The sequence below is a fragment of the Tetrao urogallus genome, assembly GCF_951394365.1.
Source record: "Tetrao urogallus genome assembly, chromosome: 7".
Taxonomy (NCBI): domain Eukaryota; kingdom Metazoa; phylum Chordata; class Aves; order Galliformes; family Phasianidae; genus Tetrao; species Tetrao urogallus.
Genome location: NC_136820.1, coordinates 38,299,602 through 38,322,061, shown reverse-complemented (window position 1 = coordinate 38,322,061; position 22,460 = coordinate 38,299,602). Strand labels below are relative to the sequence as shown.

Sequence of the window (22,460 nt, the reverse complement as noted above, 5' to 3'; positions counted from 1 at the left end):
TGGAATGCACATGTTGCTCTCCGATCAGGAGGAATGCGTTTCTCTGCTGGAGGTGCAGTCTGAAATTGAAATATTCTGCTGTTATATGTGTCTGTGGTGCCTAACCATACCAGGGTGTATCAGCTCTCAGTTATTCCTCCTCCGGAGGGGCCTCAACTGAAGGCAGAGAGGTGTGTTCTGGGCCACCTACGCTGCTCTGTTTTCGGTATCTCTAGCAGTAATAGATCTGTATTTTTAAAAGGACCAAACATTGCCCCCCACAAAACAGCTGCTGATCAATGGAGCTGCTGTTTTGGTTCCTTAGGGCTGCTCGATATAAATGTTGGATGTTTGTATATGTGATAACATATGATAAAGGTGAGTTTCATCATGTTTTGGTGTATTTCAGTTCAGAAGGTTACCTGATGTGGCAGCAATGTCACCTACTTAACTTGAAAGACAAAACAATTAGAGCTATCTCTGAGGTCAAGAACATCTGTGTAATACCTAAGAGACATCTCCTTTCTCCCGCAAGTACAATGTTAATTTCAAAATAAGAATTTTGTTCTGTTCTAATAGTACTGAGACAAATTTTACTGACATACCCTAATTGTATCCTAACATACAGGATTTATGATTTCTCATTTTCACTGATACTCTTTTAGAAAGGAAAAAGCAATGAATGCTGTATTAAGATCTTCTAAAGATTTTAAATATCCAGGAAAAGGCTGTGACTTTAGTCTGGCTGCCCATTATTGGAACCAAATGAATACATCTGTGATTTCGTATATTCCATTCCTTTTATAACATACAATTCTTAGACACGGTGAGCTCTTGGAGGTCCATGAAAATTCAAACTTCAAATAAAAAAAGAATGACACGTTTGTGAGGTGGATAGGATAACAAAATAAAAATTAAGCAGAGGCTTAGGGCTGCACTGTGACGAGACTGGGCACAGAAGGATTTAGGGGCAGGCAAAATGGGTAATACTGATGGGGTCATTAGAGTTATTTAGTGGGGTTTGTGCTCTAGTTACTTAATTTATCACATCGATATAATCATCACATAAGAAAGAATGTGTTTGCTGTTGTACAGCCATGTAGGTGTTTATACAGGAGCCCTGCAAATGTTCCCACTTCTGTTGTATACATAACTCTGAAAGATAGTTACCCTCTAAGTGTGGGATTCAGCTCTGTTACTGGCTTCTGGGAGTGAAAACAGCAGTGTGCTGTTTTTTGCTCAGAGTCCCATGATTGACTTCTTTCTTTTCTCTCTACGCGATCACAAGTAACTTGCAGACAAGTTTCAGTGGCTCAGTAGCTGCTGAGAAGTCTGCATGTCTAAGCTTGCGAGAGAATGAACTTCTCAGTAGAGAATGCAGCCGGATTTGTAGCTGCAGCGAGCCACTTTGAAAACCTGTCCCAGCTTGATTGAAAATTGCTTCCCCCGTTAGGTGGGAGGAGGCTTTTCTTTTTTGTTAGCTTTCTTTTTTCACCCATCTCATGCTGTTTATTCACCAGCTGAACCCTGATGAGATTTTATAAAGGGAAGAAGTCCCAAGCACAAAATTTCTTTGTAGCTTTTAAAACATAAAGGGACAGTAGTAGATGCTGTTACTAACAAGATGCAATAAGCGTATTACACTGTTACTGTCAAAGTCCATTTTTATGTTATTTATAAAATTATATCAGATTTTATAATGTGATCAGAAACTGATTTTATATGGAAGGGTAATGTATTTTCCTTCCCTTTATCTTTCTTTAATCTCTGCGTATCTCAAACATTGCCATCATTTTGTTCTAGTCAGTAAGTTTATCTTTAAATTTATGTTATATTTACATTGCATTTAAAAAGTGAAAAATGTATCTTCAATGTCATTTAGCATAAATTGATGCTAAGTATGAATTTGAAGCAAAAAAAAAAAGTCACCTATATAAATTATCACCAATCGAATTTTTATTACAAATTACATACTTGAGCAGCTTCATTCATCCAGCTGAAGTCATTTCAGATGACCTTTTCCTTAGCAGACTCTGTCTGAACAGAATATTGTTCTGCTGTTAATTGTTTTGGATGTAGTGTGTGAAAAATCTCAAGGGAGTTGAGTTTTGTGCTGAGGGTTCATAGTACGTAATTTTTCTTGCATGTTTACTTCTGGTCTGTCAAGGTATATGAAGCAATAAATTTCTCCCACAGATCAACTAATCATGAAAATAGTGCTGAGGTGTTTGATTGACACAGTTAAGATGTTAATTTAGAGTATATCAAGATCAAATGGAAGTTATTGCAATTAGGAAGTGATTGTGTTCTCAGTGTAAATTTTTAAATGATGCATTTTAGATTTCTGTGCATTTTTATTCTGTTTCATGGATGTATTGGAGAATTTCTGTGGTTTATTGCATTTATATTCTTATCATGCAGTACAATTTTGATGTAAATTTTTCCTTATGGAGGTAGATATTTAATTATTGGGGAGAATCAGTGCCTATTTAGTATTTCTGTAATGTAAAGCACTTCGGTTAAAAAGGATTCGGTCAATCTTAATGTATTTGTACATTTATTCATTTATTTATATATTTATCAAGACTCTTGGTTCAAAATATCAGTGTCAGGCTGAAATCTCATTGCTCATTTCTCAGAAAATGCCTCCCTTTGTTCACACCCCAAGTTTTCTGACAAATATGTAGTCCTTTCCCGTGCTTTGCATGAAATACAGTTTGTGTTCAATGTATGACATACAGGTAGACCTTCTTTGGTACTGTGATGTGGCACAAATGCTGTGAGTCTGTACTTTAATATCCATAGTTCTTGGATCCTGAAGGTTCACTTTTCGAATGCCATATTTTTCTCCAGTGTGCTTCTAGCAGAAGTGGTGGGGCATCTCCACACTCAGGCGTCTGCAGCTCTGTGTTGGCACTGGATTGTTTCCTTGTTTAAGTTGTGTAGAAAATAGACAATGGAAGAACCACATTATGAGCAGGACTGAGCTGACAGAGCAGCTCTTTGGGTTCAGTGAGGAGAAGGACCGAGGCCATTAGTCCATTCAATGGAGACACTGATGGAGGTGCTCCAGAGGGCCCATGGACGTGGGGAAGTGTACCCGATAGAGCATGAGGAGAAGCAGTTCAATGGCCTACACTGCAAAGTGGCTGAAATGCTTGTGTACTTTTTAGAGCATTAGAAAACATTGAGGAAGGGAGAATTGATTGTAAACTTATAATAACTGTAGTGAAGAATAATCTAGTGAGCTTGTGTGGTTTGGAGTACCCATGCATCCTGCCTTGGCTTTATCTCCCTTTTGGCTCCCTAGCTCTTTGTCCTGCTATTATTTGTTAATGAAAATGAAAGCAATCAGTGTTACAAAAAAATCAAAAGTAGTATGTTTCTGTCTCAGATTCCTTTATTCTGCAGCTATCTGACAAAAAGTGCATCTCAACTGTATCTTGCAGCTAGTGCTTTTGTGATTCAAACAGGAAAATTAGGGTTGCAGTTTTGCCAAAACCTGAAGATTATGTTTTAAATCCAATATTTTTTCCATACACACAGAAGATACTTCCACTCCTGATGGCAAGCACAGATAATGCTCATTTGCACAGCCAAGAGATATGTTTGGATAATGGGATTCATCAGCAAGCTGATCTGGTACTTGGAGAGGGGGATATTAAGTTTGTATTACGCTTTGTTATAACCAAGAGATGGTTACATGTGTGTGTGCAATGCAGTAAAAAGAGCTGGTGAACACATTAAGGCTCATGCCTTTAACCAAATGGGAAAAGACAGAGCTCCTGTTTTCCTTCCCCTGGCTGTTCCAGTGCTCTCAACAATCTGACTTCCTTCCCATATGACATTTTTGCATTGCATTTCTAGGTCAGTGGTGACAAAACTAGCATGTTTTGCCCAAACTGATAATCGCAGTCTGCTGTACTCGACATGGCTTTCACATCCATCTCTGCAGTAGTCTGTGTTTGGATTTCAGAAAAGCCTGTCAGCTTTGCATTTCCTCAGATCTTAGAGACAGGGATGGCTCAGCAAGCAAAAGTTAACTTGTGGTGCATCTTGTCCTGCTTCAATTGTCTGAGGGTAGAAAGAAATAGGAGCGAGTTTTGCAAAGAGATGAGAGCAACGTGGGAAAAATGGGTGTAAAATCAGAGTCAAAAAGAGAGGTGATTTTAGTAAATCTTTTTTTGCCAAGATTATGAAAATATTGGGCAGAGACAAACTACTGACTACTGGACATTATGGTGGACATTCTCTTACTGTTGCTTCTTCATGTGGGTGATAAATGAACAGTGCACTTTGGTCTCTCCATCATCTGTTGAGTACCATGTCCACACCTGCTGCCCCCACAAGTGCCACTGCTCTTTTGGAGCTTGCCAGGGACCCTGCTCCAACCTGTCTCCAAGGCATTTGCTGGGCCACCAGTTCAGCAGGAGATGAAGTGAAAAGGCACTCACCTTCCCTTCATGGCTTTTGGTGGTATTGGAATGCCCTGACAGCTCCTTGCCAGGGGCACTGGCTGGACTGTAATTATAATTCCAGGTGTTCAAAACCTGGGATTGTCCTAGTGAAGCTAAAACAGTGTGGGGAGCGGTAAAGAACTGAAGATGTGAGTAGGATGACAGAGGAAAAGGGAAGAGCCAGAAAAGATGGGAAAATTGGCATGCTGAACTGGATTTGACACTAAGCCTGGCAATAGCAGAAATGTGTCGTTCAGATCTCAGCTGTGTGATTTTCTGTTTTTCCTAATACAGCTAGTTTTAAACAAAATGAGGGAACTGAATAATTTTTGAATTTAATTTTCTTGCAAGTAGTTTCTCCCCATGAATCACAAAGATACCACGGATTATGATGATATTTTAAAAATTCTGTAAGTAGTCAAATCACAAAATATTTCAGATATGGCTTTTTTTGGCTAATGAAATAGTTTATGTGTGTTGGCACTAATGACACATTCAGTAATGGCATACTATTCAATTATTTTACTAGACAGAGAAGCACTTAGACACAAACATAAGATATTTCTGATTCCAGGCATCAGCTGGAGGTGATTGAAAATACACTATTTGTTCATGTTTCTTCGAATAATTACTGTGGAAAATATTGTGTCATTGCAGTTGAAAGCATTTTTTTAAATGCTAATAGCTGTGGAAGGAAGAGAATTCCTGAGGAGAAATGCTCTTCTGTAATCCCATGTTAATCTTCCTGACAGAAAGCAGAAGAAGAAGAGCTTGTTCTCACACCTGATGGCACCAGGGAATTCCTGACATTTGAAGTTCCACTTAATGACTCTGGATCAGCTGGACTTGGTGTGAGCGTCAAAGGGAATCGGTCAAAAGAAAATCATGCCGATTTAGGAATCTTTGTCAAGTCCATCATTAACGGTGGAGCAGCATCCAAGGTAAGAAGGAACATCTCTGTGCTTTGTCTTCCTCTGTTTTCCATTATTATGCTATTTTGAAAATAACCACATGTACAGAAATGAGATCGCTCTTTAACTAACATTTTTTAATTGTGCCATTGGAGGTAACATTTCAATTTCTACAAAACGTTTTGTTTAGTACTGGATGATTTTAACAGCTTTTAAAGATTCCAGGTAGGACACAAGCATCTCTGGTGCAGTTCAGTTAGAATGCTATTTACTCAAACAGATTATGGTAATGGCTTGAAGTGCAAATCAGTGAATGGTTGGAATAGACATTTCCTATGACAACTGCAATAGAAGCTGTAACATGAGTGTCCTCTTGGCTATAAACTGTTAGGTCTTAGTGTAGTTGTTTGATTCTTTTTCATTTTTTCCCCTCTCTCCATCAGACTACACTTCTGCGTAGCATATTTTGTGTGACTGACGATAACTTTTCCCTTCCAGGATGGCAGGCTTCGAGTGAATGATCAACTAATAGCAGTAAATGGAGAATCATTACTAGGCAAAACAAATCAAGATGCTATGGAAACTTTAAGAAGATCCATGTCCACTGAAGGAAACAAACGAGGAATGATTCAGCTTATTGTGGCAAGGCGAATAAGTAAATGCAATGAGGTAATATGCTTCTGATACTGGGGTTGGGATTTTTAACTTCTTCTAAGTTATTTCTCTTTATAGGAGATGTTCTGTTTCTTCTGAGACTAGGAAAATAATATTTGAGGAGCTAAAGAAAGAGAGAATTACAAAATGATCTGAATTTCAGTGTTAGACATGTTAACCTTATTACCAGATCAATAAAGTTTTTCTTTTGAGTATTTTCATCAATGGATAACAGGAAACACTGAATAAAACTATATTGATTTTGTAATTGGATCCCACTGCTTATGTGATTTTTGTTCTTTGAAGGTTTTAATGCAGGTCTATTGAATCTTTAATTTATAGACTTAGTGTCAATTGACTTGCTTCTTTGTCACTTTGAATTTTTTTAAATGAAAAGTAAAGCTTATATATCTCATTACTTCATTTTATCTAAGCAATTAGAAGTTCCCTTTAAAGATTCTTCAAAATTGGATGCAAATAATTCTGTTATTTTCAATATGTTGTATCTTCACCTTCATTGCAGGGAAGTACTAGACACTGAAGTCAGGGCTCAGTGGTGATTCTTTTTCTGATATTCTTTACAGCTTTGGTCTTCTCCAGTGCTGTGTTTATGTGTTGATGTTTTCAAATGTTTGTGATTTGTATAAGTTTTACCTTCTAGATTAATGTAAACAATGTTATCTAGTAGAAATATGTGGGCATATGATACTGAGAAAGGCTGCAGATGCTGTGTAGGACTGAGCTAGACTTCAAAATGATTTTGATGCGTTAGAGAAATGTTACTGAGTGAAATAAGATGCGGCTGAATGGCAGATCAGGGAGACATCTGTTCTTAAGGCATCTAAAGTCATTCATTCACTCTTTCTAACACCAGTAAGGTCTTCTCGGAATTCTTCCTTTTCCTTGAGCAAAAGGAAAAGAACAAATTGGTTGAGTGTTGCAGATCCTGCCTAAGGGGAAAGGGCAGGGTTTACTTTTTAATGTGTAAAATCGATCTTTAAAAAAATTCCCATTCATAGCTTCTTAATTGAAAAGCAGCTTTCTTTTTGAAAAAGACACCGGTTTGTCTAAAAGTATTAAGCTTTTCCTGACTGAGCGCTTATATGTAGCTTTAATACATACACACACACTGCTGGAAAGACAGTTTGGATGCTCACTGGTTTCTCACCTGGTGTCGATACAATTCTGACCTTTTAATATTTGGTAACGTCCTGTGTTCGCAAGAGTTCTGAACCCCAGAGAGTACAGATTCTCTCAGTTGGAGTCTTTCTTATTTCAAGCCAATTTCAGGTGTTTTTTGTATGTTTCTATATGGGAAGAAATATTTTAGTCTATTTCTGTGTTTACATTTTTTCTTTTAGAAAGGGCACAGAAAGCTTTCTTTCTAATTTTAGTTAAAGTCTTCTAGAACAAATGTATCTAGACAGTGCTTATAAACATCATGGAGCAGCTCCTTAAATCTGGTAGTATTGCTGATCATTCACAATAAAAATAATCTTCTGCCCTACATCTCTTTGATATTTACACAATTTTTTTTTTTGCAGAAATCATTTGGCAAAAGTGGCATGGCTTACAGTATTTATGCTCTGAATGAAGGAAATGATTTTAGAATCAGATTTACATATGCTGAGATGGATTTGTATCATGAGGAAGGGTGGGAAACTGTATCTATCTGAGTCTATCTTAGTGGGTTTTGTGCATTTCCTAACATCTTTATAAGATAGCGAGATGAGCCATCATGATTTGGAGAAGTGTTGATGTGCAATTATTGGTACTGTGATCACCTTTATTAAATAATTTCTTGGTAACCATTTATTCTCAGGAATACTTGTCATCCCATTCAGCCAAGGGAAATACGATGTAAATACTATTTGTGTATTTTAATATGATGAAGTCACAAGCTGCATGAACATAAAACTATTTACCTGCTGAGCTGGCACTATTGAAGAATGTTTTCTAAAAGCCTTGCAGGCCCAGACTTCAGTAAAATGCAAAGCAAAGAGAAATTTTTCTCATCATTTGGGAATTAAACCCTAATTCCTTTTTTAGGAATCGAAAGGATTTAAACTTTAGATATTCTTATATAAGATTGATAAACTATGTTAATATTATTTATGTATATGACATGAAGATCACATATGAGCATAATGCTTAGGTAGTTTAGCCCCCAAATAATGCATATGTAGACTGAGGCCCCTGTGGAGAGCAGCACAGCGTGGCTGAGGCTTGCAGTGATGGTTGTTTTCCCAGGGAGAATCACATATTGGCCACGTCTTTCTAACTTGTGCTTAGCTCAGCAGTTTTGATTTCTTAGATGCTCTGGTACATAAGATGTTCTAATAGAATATTCCTGTAACTGCTACCAGATTAGTGTACAGTCTTTGTGAAGATTTTTAATATCAGGAAAAAAAATCCGAAAAACATGGCATCTGTCCAGAGGCAGATTCAAGAGCTTGCAGGTTAGGAGGAGAAGTATCACACAGGCGGATCCTATCACACATTTCATTAGCTTGTTCTTCAGAAAAGGGTTTTCACTTTCTTTTCTCAAAGACAAAAGGAAATCTTCACATTTACACAACTCTTTATTTTACCTGGTATTTCATGTGGGTATGCCTCACTTTTTGGTCTCCCAAAGTGTCACCCCAAAATAACAATAATAAAGATCCTGTTCAATTGATTCCTTTCCTGTGTTGATTCAGGATTGTATGTGCCCATGTGACTGACAAAAATAAATAGCTTACACTCTCGTTAGTCTTGCAGAACCACAGTTAAGTGGAACAGAGCCCGATTATATTCCCTTTAGTGCTTTGTCAACAGAATTGTTTATTCCATTCCATTCCGGTGACATGGTCAGTGCCGCACCGCAGCCCAAGGTCAGGCCTCTGCCTCCTGGAATTCTTTGTTTTGCATTTGCAAAATGAACTCATGTTCTTTTGAGAAAGATGGGCAACTCATCTTTTCTTTTGAGTAAGAGAGAGTTCGAATTGGATTTTAAGAAAGCTGTATGAATACTAAGTTCTTTTATTTTTAATGTTCATTTTTCATAATCAGCCCTAAGCATTGTGAGGAGGGGAAAATTGATTTAATGATTTGACGTTGTAGTTCTACAGAGCACTGTCCCTTTGTCTTTTTGCTCAGACCAAAAAATTTCATGTGTCCTTGATTCCTTTTGTAGTTGGATTCTTGTCTAGAAAGGAGGATGGCTCAGTCCCTGGGTGCTGGCTGAGAAAGGCAGGGACAACCACCTCCCTTCTGCTGCAGGTGAGCTGCTTATTTTTTGGTCAGAAAGTCTTTAGGCTTCCATACTTAGCTTGAGAAACTGTTTCAGACTGTAGTGCAACTGCCTCTGATACTCCCTGTTTTGTGCCAGCATTATTCTCTTGCAGCTTCACCAGTTCTCGTGCTATAGATTTACGAAGCAACTATTGTAACAATGAAAGCATATATAAACACCCTAACCATATTATCTTGTCTTCAGACAAGTAGTGAGGGGATCATTTACATCATGATCTCTGACATAACTGTAAACTCAAAAGAGACCACAAACTTCCCAGAAGGTAGAAAGCCTTTTTATGCTGTTGTGGTTTTACTGCCTGTCAGAAGGGTTTTATTGAGTCACCTGGAGACACAGTCTAACCTATCTAGGTTTTCAAGTGAACTATCTTGTAGTAAATATTGATAAAAGCATGGAGTGAGTGGTAGTTATGAATGAACTCCAAGCTGAGGCTGTGGATTAGAATTTTTCTTGTATGCATTGCATCTACATAGAGCACAGTAATATAGTTTCCTCTGTAAACTTCCCTGTTATAAAAGTTGCAAAGCTTTATTTATTATTTATTAATATCTCAGCCACTCCAGAACAAATCACACAGTGAGTATGTGATGGATGTTGCTAGATTAGTATAACAAAAACATTTTTCTAACATTTAGCATGGGATTTGGATACAGCCTAGCCCACTGGGATTAGCATTCTGGGTTGACACTTAAACTTTCCTGTATAAGCAGAGATACTATAAGTTAAGTTTCCAAAGTTGTGTGGACAGTGGCAAAAAAAAAAAGAAAAAGAAAAAAAAAAAAAAAAAGGAAGAATAACAATAGTGTTGACTTGATAATCACATATGGCCAATATGTAACAGGTCAGTTTTCACAGGATGTAGCCACGCAGCTTTTTGGGTCTTTAACTCATTGTTGATTTTTTTTTTTTTAATTACTGAGGAGCCTAAGATTTAAGGAGAAACACTTGAGCTCCTCACAGTGTGTTCAGTTAATTAGTGATATTATGACAATTAGCCTGTATGGGCAAACAGCTGCTGGCTGTATCACCATAATGCGTGTGCAGCGCTTAGGCGTGACTGTCAGCCAGATGAGTGCAGCTGCTGGCAGTATGTGCTGATTCAAGAAAATAAAGGTAATTGTTACTTTCGGAATCCTGCTCTCTTCAGTCCTTCAACCTGGACAGCTTAGAGGCGCAGATTGCTTAGAGGCACTCTGTTCATGTCACACACAGTCAGCACTTGTGTACCATTAAGAGAGAGTACATCACCATTTTCCTCAAAATGGGAGATTTCAAGGGTTTTTCTTGTCTGTCTCACCTTTTTGACAGAAATAATGTCATGCCAAACCTGCCTGAAAAAAAGATTTGCAAACGATTTGCAGATCTCCAAATTTTTTTCCGCATGTCTGTTCATCTTTGCTCCAGTTGCTGAGTTGAAAAAAGAGTGTACCTTGAAGTGGAGAGTCATCAATCCAGACCATATAAGGACCTTACCACCTAATCAGCTGCTTAAGTAAATTGGCAGATTAGTGCGAGAGACTGTTCAAGTGAGTGGTTTCATTACAAAAAGAAAAACAAAAGAAACAAACAAACATCTATTCTTTCCAGTATAAAATATTCAGCATCATTTTTTCCTGTAATGCATTACTTACTTACTTTGAAATTCATATGCTTTTTTTGTTTATTTGTTTTTCCTCACTGGATTAGTTTGTGAAGTCATTCTGGACTTCAATTAACTATCAAAAAATCTCTAATATCTTCTTCAAACACTAGTTTCACTGTTTAGCCCCTTATCCAGGTCAATGATAAAGCTGCTCATCAGTTTAAGCTGTTCCCAGACTGGAACCCGGGGGGAATCTACAGCTGACTCTTCTCCATCCTGAAGACTGATTTGTGTTTCCAATCCTTTAGCCAGATTTTGATTCAGCAAATGAAAACCTAGTCCAGTTCTATGAAAAATTACCTTCTTTAAAGCCTTTGATATAAAGCTATGGGAAAAGCTTTTGGAAAATGCTAATGTATTATGTCTGTTTTATTGCCTGAGAGAACTTGGGGAGCTTACTGGCATCTTTGTGCAACTCCAGCATGTCAGTGAGGCAGGATTTCCTCTGACAGACTAGCATTGCCACCTCACAAACTTGTGTCACCCATTCTCAATGATTTTATCTCAATCTCTTTATTGTAGATTCCACCATTTAATCTTGAACACCAGGCTCCTGGGTCAGTAGTTCCCAAGATCACTTCCAGGTCCACCAGTCCTCTGGCACCACAGCCATTCTTAATAGAATGTTGTACATTTTGGCTAGCAGTTATGCAGTTTCACATACGTGTTCCTTCAGGGCTCCTGTGAGAATGCCATTCAATCTGGGTGACTTTCTCATCTACCCATTTGGTCTAATGTTTCCTAGGTGTTTTCTTCTGGTTGACCTTGGTTCTTTGTCTTATTTGCTACAAAGGCTGAGGTCAGGTATAGAAATCTCCCCGGTATATTTGACAATAATGACAGACACAGAAATCACTGAGCTTCCCTACTATGGGTTTATCCCTCAGAACCTCTTTTACTCATTTGCTGTTGAGTAGTGCCAGTGATCCCCTGGGTACATGCCTGATGTCCCTGGAGAACATTTTATCTTCAGTCTGAGTATCCTATGAAGGGTGCTGCTTAAAATCATTAACCTCTCTCTTAATTTCTTGGGCTGTTTTGGTGGGTTTTTAAAAATTGTGGCACATTATACTTGAGTTTCTAATACAGTGTTTGTTAACAGTCAGTTTAGAGTCTTCTAGTAGTCTTTTCGGTGTGTGAATTGCAGAGAATAATTATTAAAAAAATAGTGAGTGAAATATAAATATGTTTACTTATTTCATCGTGTCACTGTGTCTTCCATTCTGTTGAAGCTGTGCCCATTTACTATGAATTATTTTTGTCTCCCTTAACCATTTGCTATCCTTGTCAGTTTATAAACTCCGTGTTGACCCAGGTTCCTCCTCAGTAACTTACCATCTAAATACATTCTGCAAAGCTGTACTTTTAGCTTGATCAGAACAAGAACGCAACACTTCTTAGAAACATTATACTAATTAAATTTAGATTTAATGATTCCTGTTTGTGCATATACGTCAAAACTGACCTCTTACTGGCTATTACCTACATTTTCCCATCTTGCAAAGTTTCTCCATAATGTGGGAACTCAACCATAGCTAATATTGGTTAGTAGTAGTGTAAAATTATCTGTTGAAAAAGAAAATTGAAGCATTTTGGATATCGTATTAGCCACAGTACGCAGATAAGAAAGGAGAAAGAAAGCCTGAAGAATGATTCTGTGTGACAGAAAGAGCTTCAGAATCCTGGATGCAGCATAAATTTTAACAAATCTGTATACTGGCTTCTTAAAACCCATAATGCCATAATGCTTTCATGCCTGTATTTGGATAACTTACTCTCCAAATGAAAGAGTGCAATTATTGTTTCTTTTCTTTAAAAAAAAAAAAAAAAAAAAAAAAAAAAAAAAAAAAAAAAAAAGTTTGTTTATGCTTTGAATATTTTGGCAATGTTCTTGCGTGTAAACTTTTTTTTTTATATTTATGTGCATAACTTCAGATAGGATGGATGGTGGTGTTTAACTAAAAAGGACTGCATTAGTAGTCCTTTTATCATCTAGATAAGCAGCAGCTGGGCTAGTTAGTACAGATAGTGCTTTAGCTAACAGCTGGTTCTTATCTGAATGACAAAAGGCCAGGGTGAAGACCTTTCCTATTCAAAAAAAAAAAAAAAAAAAAAGAAAAAGAATGTTATTTCTAGTTTTATTTTAAGAGAATGGAGAGAAAAGGAATACAGGCAATCTGCAGCATGTAAGGTTTTCTTGTATTTTGACTAGTATGATCGTTTATTACAGATAAATGCTAGGACACAGAGGAAAAACTGTAGCCTCGAGTTGAGGAGGCTACGGGGGATCTTACTAGTGTCTGTGAATCCGTGATGGGGGGAGTAAAGGCCCATTTAAGTTCTTCAGTGCCAGGATAAAAGACTAAGAGTATAAACTGAAAACTCTTTAAACATATCTTCTATTGCAATAGCAATCAAACACTGGCACATGTTGCTCAGAGAAGTGGTGGAGTCTTGGAGGTATTCAGAACCCAGCTGAAAAAGTCCCAGGGCAACCTGCTCTTAGTGAGCGTAGCTTATAGCAAGAGGCCGGACTAGATGGTTTCCAGAGGATCAATCCAACCTCAGCTACTGCTTGACTCTCAAGTCTTGTACCAAGCAGTACTGCTGCTAGGGTGGCTACTGATAAAACATATTAGGGGTGAGTTGCTGCCTGGCTTATTTCCTAGCCGAGCCTTTAATGAAGGTCAGGCATTTATACGTCTTTGTTTGTATTATCAATTCGTTATCAGTTCAATTAAATTATACTGACTAACACTAGTATTAGCTAAGAAAAAAAGCTGGGATGTTTAATTCAAGGCCTTTATTAGAATTGCATTAGGAGGAGCAGTTCTTTATTTCAGCTGTAATCTTACTTTGGATTGTTGATCTTTTTGTCTTGCCCACAGCACGGTTTCCAAATTAAATGTGTTTTTTCTTACATAGACTTTCTATTGGCAGTGCAAGGAAAAGATTTTTTTGGTGCATGTCACTTGTGTAATTCCTGTCTGATTTTTGTTTTTTTTATGAAAGCCACTGGATCTTCTGTGAAATATTTTTGTAGTTGGCTGTCTATACCTTTGTTTGAACACGTCTTTTTATGATGCTACTTAGAAATGGGAAAAGTTTTCTTCCTGAAAATGGTAAAATACATGATTTACTTCGCATAACACCGCCATTTGATCACAGTGCTCTTCTACTGGTTGTACTTATCCTGTACTTACTCTTTCAAGTTTATATTTCTACATATTTCTCTGATTCTGAGATCTTTTCTTGGGAGTATCTTTCTGAAAATCTCTTTAGACCTTCCTACAAATGAGTCTGAAATTTGATGGATTGTCACATGAAAAACAACATGTGATGTGGCTCATGAAACACTGGACGCTTGTTACGTCAATATAGCACGGGCAGAATAAATCCCAAAGCACTTTATATTTTCATACCTTATTTAAAGGCAGTAAAATAAAGGTTAGTTTATCATTTAATGTATTTATTATGCAAATTTAAACTCTCAAGCAGTAAAATCTCTGTATTTTTCCCCCAATCTGTCAAAATTTAGCGTTCCTGCTCTTTTTGAATTTGCCTTAGATTTCTTTACTACAAATATTGTTTAATTCACTTTTCAGTAAAGCTGTCAGTTGTAATCTGCAATTTAAAAAAACTAATAAAACAAATCCTCATTTCATGATTTAAACCTTATTGAGTCTAATTCACTTGCACTGCAAGTTTATTATTCTCCTGCAGCTTGACGTGCCTCCAATTGTAATTGTGTTGACCCTCCGATGCAGTAAATCTCCCCAGTGCTTATCAAACAAGGGAAGATAAGTCTACAATTTGGAACTTCATTAAATCTCTCATTTATATTAAACAGATGATGGCTTTGAACAGAAATAATAATTTTTACAGACTCTGCGACCTCCGATTGTGGTCTTGGCAACTCAAGAATGCAGCATTTTGGGAAACTCCAGCCCCTCAGTGTACGTGGCCACACGCCAGCAGCCAAATGTCAAAAATTGTTCGTCCAGCGGGCTGACTTCAAAGCCACTGCCTCAAAGGCTGTTGTTGAGTGCTTTTCAGCCCTGCAAGCAGATTTTTAGAAATCTTTCATGGCATACTTTTCTTAGTCTTCTGGGAAATGTGGGTAGGGTGATTAATAATGGGCAGCTGTTTGAAAGAAAAAAAAAAAAAAAAGAAAAAGCAGCATAACAAACATGTTTCTTGTTATTAGAATTCAGGAAACGATGAACTACTCCTCTTATGCTCATTTAGAGACCAGTCCAGTGAAATAAGCACTCCCAGCAGCTTTGAAGAGTTTGCTGTGTGCTCAGTATCTTCTGGTCCCTGCACACATAAAATATATCTGTGGGATTTGTGTAGGCATGTTGTTCTTAGAATTTAACTTTGCACATCAACAGTAAAAGGCACGTTGGTGAAAACGGGTAATGATTGGTTGTGTAAGTTCGTACCGTGCAAAACATATCTGTTTTTTGATTTGTTACTTTTTAATAGAACTATATGTAGTTCGTGGCATTTAGTTGGTTTAATGCTCTCAGTGAAGCTCTTATAGAAGTCAGCAGAAGGGTGCTAGAGCTCAGGTGAACTGAGAGCTCTCCAGGCAGGAGACTGGATGATAAGGGGACAGGTAATGGAGTGAGTGGCCTCCCATCCCCTCAGCTGGCTTCTGATCACTGACAATCAAGCTGGGCATGTCAGCTGACTGTTGTTTGCTTGCCTTGCTCTGAGGAGCTGTGTTGGCAGTGCCTTGAGCTAATGGAGTGTCTAAATCTAGCTAGATGATACCAGATTGTTTTCTTTCTTGCTGCACGTGGGTTCTGCTTCCCACTGAGATATCTGTGACTCTCTGGGGAAAGCATAATTTTTCCTCTTTTGCTGAAAAATCTGAGAGGTACGTACAGGAAAAAAAAAGGATGATCAGATGATCAGGTTCTCCAGTCTAAGGTTGAACTGAGAAGTCGCATGGAGAAGACTTGTGATGGAAGGCCCCGGGATAGGGAAAAGGCCATCCAAGCAACTTTATCCTCTGTGCATGTGGCCAAGCAGCCTATCTCCATCCCTCCCTGCACCACCTTCTTCCTTGGCCTTTGCACAGCCCAGGGAGTCTGCCTTCTGCCTGGGGTGCTGGTGAGCCTAGACCCAACTGCTCTGGTGGAAACCAGCCAGAGACTTTGCCCTGGTGACTTTGCTAGTGCCACTTTGCTAGTGGCTCTAGCAGTGTGCTGCAGCAGTGCCAAGGATTGGACTGAAAGAAGAACAGAATATCCCTGTACTCTGCAGACAAGAATGACAGGGTACTCATCATGAATACAAAAAAATAAATATTAGAAGTTAATGTGAAACTTGATTTTTCTTTCATTCTATTGTTTTTCTCCTAATTATAAAAGGTGTGAGTGTGTATTGGATGCTAATATCTGTGGTGGAATTTCATGGGGGTTTCTGTGATGATTACATTTGAAAGCAAATTGCACCACTTCAAATAGCGCCGGCAGCCCAATTCCAAGTGGAGTTTCTCCTCTGCACTCTGGCAGAAGTCTTGTTCTGACAAGCTGTCGATATGGGAAAGATGACCCAGCTGTCTACCATTAATACTGAAAAAAAAGCCCTAACTGTCTGTTTAAGAAATTCTGCAACAAAGAGACACCAAAATGCAGTGTAGGGTTTTTTTTCGCCAATTTTCTGCTGAAGGGTTTGAAATTTGACAGGGCGCCATAGGAGGTGCAGTGTAAAGTGGCCTACAAAGTTGGTCATTAAGCAGAGCTGTCATTGCAAATTATATTTGTCCACGGAGAGAAGTTCTAGCTCATTTGGTGCCCAGACAGGTCTAGGCCTTAGGCAAGTTGTTATAGTTCCCCCATGCTGCTAAATACACTTTCAGCACTAATTTTCCTCTCTCTGTGCAGCTGGAGTCACCTGGGAGCCCGTCTGGTCCAGAGCTGCCCATAGAGACACTGCTGGACGACAGGGAGCGGAGGATTTCCCATTCCCTGTACAGTGGGATTGAGGGGCTCAGCGAGTCGCCTACGAGGAATGCTGCACTGAGCAGGATCATGGGTGAGTCAGATGAGCTCTGCTAAATGTGCTTTGTTTTCATCCTTTCTGCAATCCACGGAAAGGTGATTAATGTGCTATTTATGTGGGAGCCAGGGAATATGAAATTTGCCATGACCAACCAAAAACTGCCTTAAAATTGTTCTACGCAAGTCTTTTGGATACACATTGTGAGGAAAAAAAGCCAATAAATCATAGAATCATAGAATGGTTTGAGTTGGAAGGACCCTTAGAGATCACCTAGTTCCAACCTTCTTGCAATTGGCAGGGACACCTCTCTCTAGACCATGCTGCTCAAAGCCCATCCAGCCTGGTCTTGATCACCTATAAGGAGGGGGCATCCACAACCTCATTAGGCAGCCTGTTCCAGTGTCTCACCACCTTCACAGTGAAGAATTTCTTCCTAATATCTAGTCGAAATCTACCATCTTCCAGTTTATAGCCATTAACCCTCATCCTATCACTACATGCTTTTATAAAAAGTTCCTCCCCAGCTTTCCTATAGGCCTTTTCAGCTACTGCAAGGCCACTATGAGGTTCCCACAGAAAGTTTATAAATGGATTTATAAAGTGAATTTCTTATCCCATGGCAGGTCATAGAACAAATCATAGGAGAGTCTACCATGGTTTTCAGTGTCTGATTTGGGGGAAGAAATTGGTTGGCGTAGTCTCTATGTTGGGTCTTCATTATGACGAAAAGTCAGTGACTTTCTATAACAAATTTATAATTACAGCATTTGTTCTTCTCTGTTTTAGTCAAATGGAAGCATAAAAATAGACAAGGAAATCTTGTACCCATTTATGCTTATTAGAGTATTTCATTTCTTTGTTGGTTTGATTTTTATTGCTGCACAAGGCACTAGTTTTAAAACCTCTTAACTAATTTTAAGCTAATTTGCTATTTAAGATATTTCATCAGTTAGACCTTTTGTCTAACTTGGTGCAGTTGGGCAACTGTAATTAAAAATAAATCATATTCTATTTTATCACCTTACATCTTGTGGAACTTTGAAGGGAGAATCCTGGAAGCATGAAACCTTTTCAGTCAAAGTCCCAGGCTATTAAAGAAGACATTTTTTTCAAAAAATGTAGATCTGTTGAAAAAATTAAGGAGCAGCAGTCTTTAGCACTACTTTCCCTAAAACAAACCTAGCTCTTGTGGTGTCAGGGCTTTAGATAAAATGTTTGCAAAGCACTGTCTTCTGCTTTTCCCATCACTATTTCAGAGGATTTGCAACTCCAACTCCTGTAAGCATTAAGGCATTATTGCTTAAACACCTTGTCCAGTGATGGGAGAAGAAGCCCCAAGAGAGTCTGTGTACACATACTTCAGGCAGTGCACTGTTCCGCCGCATCAAAGAAACTCATGACTTGCCACACAAAATCAAAGTAGCGGTTCATCAGTCTGGTATCACTCCTTTAGTGGTAGCCAATAACATATGTTCCTAAAAAAGGCCATAAATCTTTCCAAAAGCTCTTAAAATCTAGTGCTTTTGCACTTCTACTTTGTATGAATAGGGAAAAAAAAATCTATCCTGCATTGTGTCTTAGTTCAATAACCTGAAATAGATCTTTTGATTTCCTCTGAATCATTCCTTTTTTGTTGTTTTCAGAGAATAGGATCTATGTACAAATTTGGTTTCACGTAGGTTGTGACTTAAATCCATTGATACTTTAGTTGGTAGCACTTGGAAGGTCAAGTTGTGCCTGAATCTTACAGTAAAAATGGTCTGCTGTGGTGTAAGTGAAAACTGGTTTTGCCAGGACTAGTTCACTCCCCTCTGCAATCATGGCTTCTTCACAAAACTGTCACATTTAAACTCAGCTTTCAGAAAGCAGTCAGTTTTTTATTATGCTAATCTTTCTGTATGAATCAGTACCACTACATTAAAAGCACATTGTTGACAGTCTTTTACTGCACTCCTATTTTCTTGTAGTGCTGTGTAACAGAGCAATATTATAACCAGTTGGCAGAGACCTATATAAATTAGTTTGTTTCAGAGTAGCTAAAGTTTTAAGGCTCAAGCATTATCCACTGAACATCCTGAATTCGTGTTTATAGTGAGAAAAATCTCAGCGCTCCTCTTATTTTCCTAGGAAGTTATATGCAGTGTTACATCACAGAAGCTTTCCTCCTCTCTTGAAAATTGGCCTAAAAGCAAGGATTAGTTATAGAAACAGTCTAAATTCACGGGTCTGCCCTCCCCATTCTGTTTCTGACAGTGAAAAACAACTAAAAAAGTGCTTTTTGAATCACTTTTTGTAGTGCTGATTCCCTTGAGTCCTCTCCCAGTACTGAGGAACCATCTGAATCACTTGGTGCATTTTTACATAGCCCTCAATGGATTGAGCTATACAAACTTTAATACTCCTGATACCTAGTGGCAAGGAAGTCCCAGTTTGATTTCATGTGTGAGGTAGTGCCACTTAATGCTTCTTTTACTACTTGATAAAATCAGTGGTTTTAAAGTTTTTTCCTTCCCAATTCAGACCATTCAAAAGAAATAGTTCAAAGATCTGAAGAATTCCTGCTCTTTGCAGTCATTCCTCAAGGTTTGAACAAGACTTTTAAATGAATTTTGCTTCTTTTAAATATCCGTCGTGTACTTTTCAGGGAACACATTTACAACAGTTTCCTTTACTCCTTCAATCCATAATGGGCAGCAAAACCCCTGATTAGAACCTTGCTATGAGAGTGGGAATAAAATATCTATTTTATAATGTGATTTAAATTATGTCAACTTCTGTTTGCTCGCTGGAGAAAGACAACATGAATCTCTTAATTTTTTTGTATGATTCTTACAAGAAGCTACCTCTCCAGAAGATTATTGCTACTAATTTATAGATGCTCTTACACTTTTCTGCTTGATATTTAACTGAATTTTTTTGATGAAGAGACGAAGTGCTTGTGTATCTAAGGAATACATTCTATATATGTACGGAAGCATTTCCTGTATTCTGGAAATTATACAATGAAGGTATTATCTCCCAAGAGTTAGATAGCTTTAATAAACCCTTAGGTTTATTTATTTGTTTTAATATGTTCAGGTTGCAAGATGATAGTACATTCAAAACAGTAACTGTGTTGTGCTAGTCTGCTTGTCTCTGTGATTAAAAATTCAAGTCTTTTCTTCTGATACACTGTCCTTGTATATTATCCATTATGCTCCTGTGTTTTGTAACATGTGAATACATAGCTGCTCTCTAATAAATTATTCTTACTCAGGAAACAACTTAGTACAAAGAGCTCTTTTATGTCTTTCATCCAATTTCTGATACTTTTTCATGAGCACAGTGGGTTTTGTTGCCAGTTGTGACTAAACAGAAGTTATTTTTTAGGGGGTACACAGAACAGTAACAACTTGCACTGAATCTACTTTTCATCCTGAATGATCTCAGAGAAGTTTGTAAAAATTGTAGTTACTACACAACAGGCCATACTTTGTTTTCTGCATAAATAATTGCTATCTTCAGGATAGAAATCAGGAAGAAGCACTAAAATAAATAAATTAGGTAGAGGTACAAAGTATTTGTGTCAGTGAAGTGAAAATAACCCTTTACAAGCATAATAGAGTTCCCCAGCTGGGAATCTGAACTGAAGGTGGTTGTCTACTCCAATAGTCTTGACAGTTCTGAGCACTCTCTTGAGATCCAATGCCTAGGTATTGTGGAGACATATAGTCCTTAGATGTTCTCATAGTTCTATTCCCAATCCCACCTTTATTTAACTGGGAATATTAAATGATGAAGCCATCTGCAGGAAGTTTTGCAGTAGCTCACTATATATAGCTGGGAATAAGTGACCAGTTAGTGAAAAATAAGTGAAGATCTGGAAATGTTCTAATTTTTCATTGGACAATTCTTTGTAACCTTCCTCTAGTAAGTCTTCTCTCTATTATCCGTATCACCATCACTATTTTCTTTTTATTGTTTCAATCGTTATTGTTTTGTCTTCTGTAGCTGTAGAAATTAATAATCAGCTTGAAGTTCCCAACATATTTTTCATTTTCTTCTAAAGTGCTTTAAGTGCATTAAGAATGACAGAATTTATATATTTTTAGTTGTACTTGTGGAAGAAGCTTGAAGCATAGCGTTGATCTGAATCCCACAGATTATAATCCCACAGTTTTCAAGGTCAAAATGCTCTCACTCATAAAGTAATATTTGGTTTTAAATTTATTTTAAGGATACTCTACAGGTTTCTGAAGCCTTCCTTTTAAGGAAAGGCAATAGTAAAAACAAAAATCAGGGCAGATGAGTTGGTCCTCCCAGTGCAGTATAGTCAAAGCCAAATTATTCTAACAGATCAAGTAAACTTGATGAATTTTTAAGATTTAAAAGGACCTTTTGGAAGCTGGTTGGTTTCCATGTGAGCATGTTGATCATTTTATAGGCTATACATGCTGTTGTTTTGCTTTGGTGGTTTGTTTGTTTGTTTAAATTACTTTATGTTTGTGGCTTAATTCACATCCAAATTATGGTCAGCTAGGAAGCATTGCTGTTTGATGTGATTTTCCCTGTTAAGTTCCATAGACCTGGAGACCAGTCATTCAGTATAGGAGTTTAGCAACTTCTTTTTCTGAGCAAATGTTTGGGAACCGTTCTTACCCCATACTTTGATAGGGTCCTTAGGCTACACTTGTTTAGATTGGTTACTGGTGCAAGAAATTTGAGCCTTGTTGGCCTGTGGTGTGACACACCTGAAAGGAAGAATTTCCCTTCCTTATTACACTGTACAAAGTAGTACATACTATTACAGATTACCTCACTGAAGATGAACTAATATATGCAAAACTGGACTTGATGTTCATTCAGGTTCTAAATTTAATAGCACTTTTCTAGCCTGAGAGAAAATTACTGTCTTGGAAAGGTTTGTAGGCAGCTTGAGTAAAGTCTCAGTTTTGCAGATCAGTCAAATATACTGATGATTACTAGGTTTGAAGTTTCTTTGAAGTTCTTTTGTAATGTTTCTCACAACGCTCATGGAGTTGCTTTCTCCAGGGGTATTTTATATCCACTTCAGCTAAGCTCTCTACAAAGAATGTATTGAGCCTTTTGCTGAGGTATGTTGAACCATCTGCTAGGGGTGAAGCCTTTCACCTGCTTTTAGCTTCATCTGCAGTGAAAAGCATAGGCATGTCAGATGGGCTTTCTGCCTAATTCCAAAGCAACTAATAAAATGTCACCCTTCACCCTTGTCAGATATAAAGAAGGGTAGTGAAAAGTTAAAAATGTTACTGAATTACTGTAGCCTCTCAAATGGGAAGTTCAATCTGCAGGATGCCATAAGGTTATGCCTTTTCTCAATCAGTTCTTTGGAGACGTTATTAACTACAGAGTTAACAATCTTGCAGACCTTGTGTTTGGAAAGAAGTACCTCTCCAGGATAAACATGAACCTGTCCGTCAAAGAAGCTATTGCTGGGCATAGAATCAGCTGTTATGCAAACTGAACGCATTCACCTCAGGTTGACGTGC

At 37.9% G+C, this 22,460-nt stretch overlaps 1 protein-coding gene across 1 annotated transcript in view; it reads left to right on the top strand.

Moving 5' to 3' along the window:
* PARD3 (par-3 family cell polarity regulator) overlaps positions 1-22,460 on the top strand; it is a gene marked incomplete at both ends in the record, with an annotated part of 424,269 nt that overhangs the window by 243,020 nt on the left and 158,789 nt on the right. Inside the window, 3 exons of the mRNA XM_079538143.1 lie at positions 5,189-5,377; positions 5,846-6,016; positions 16,836-16,986. Coding sequence (XP_079394269.1) covers positions 5,189-5,377; positions 5,846-6,016; positions 16,836-16,986 — 511 coding nt within the window. The remainder of the gene's footprint in view (positions 1-5,188; positions 5,378-5,845; positions 6,017-16,835; positions 16,987-22,460) is intronic.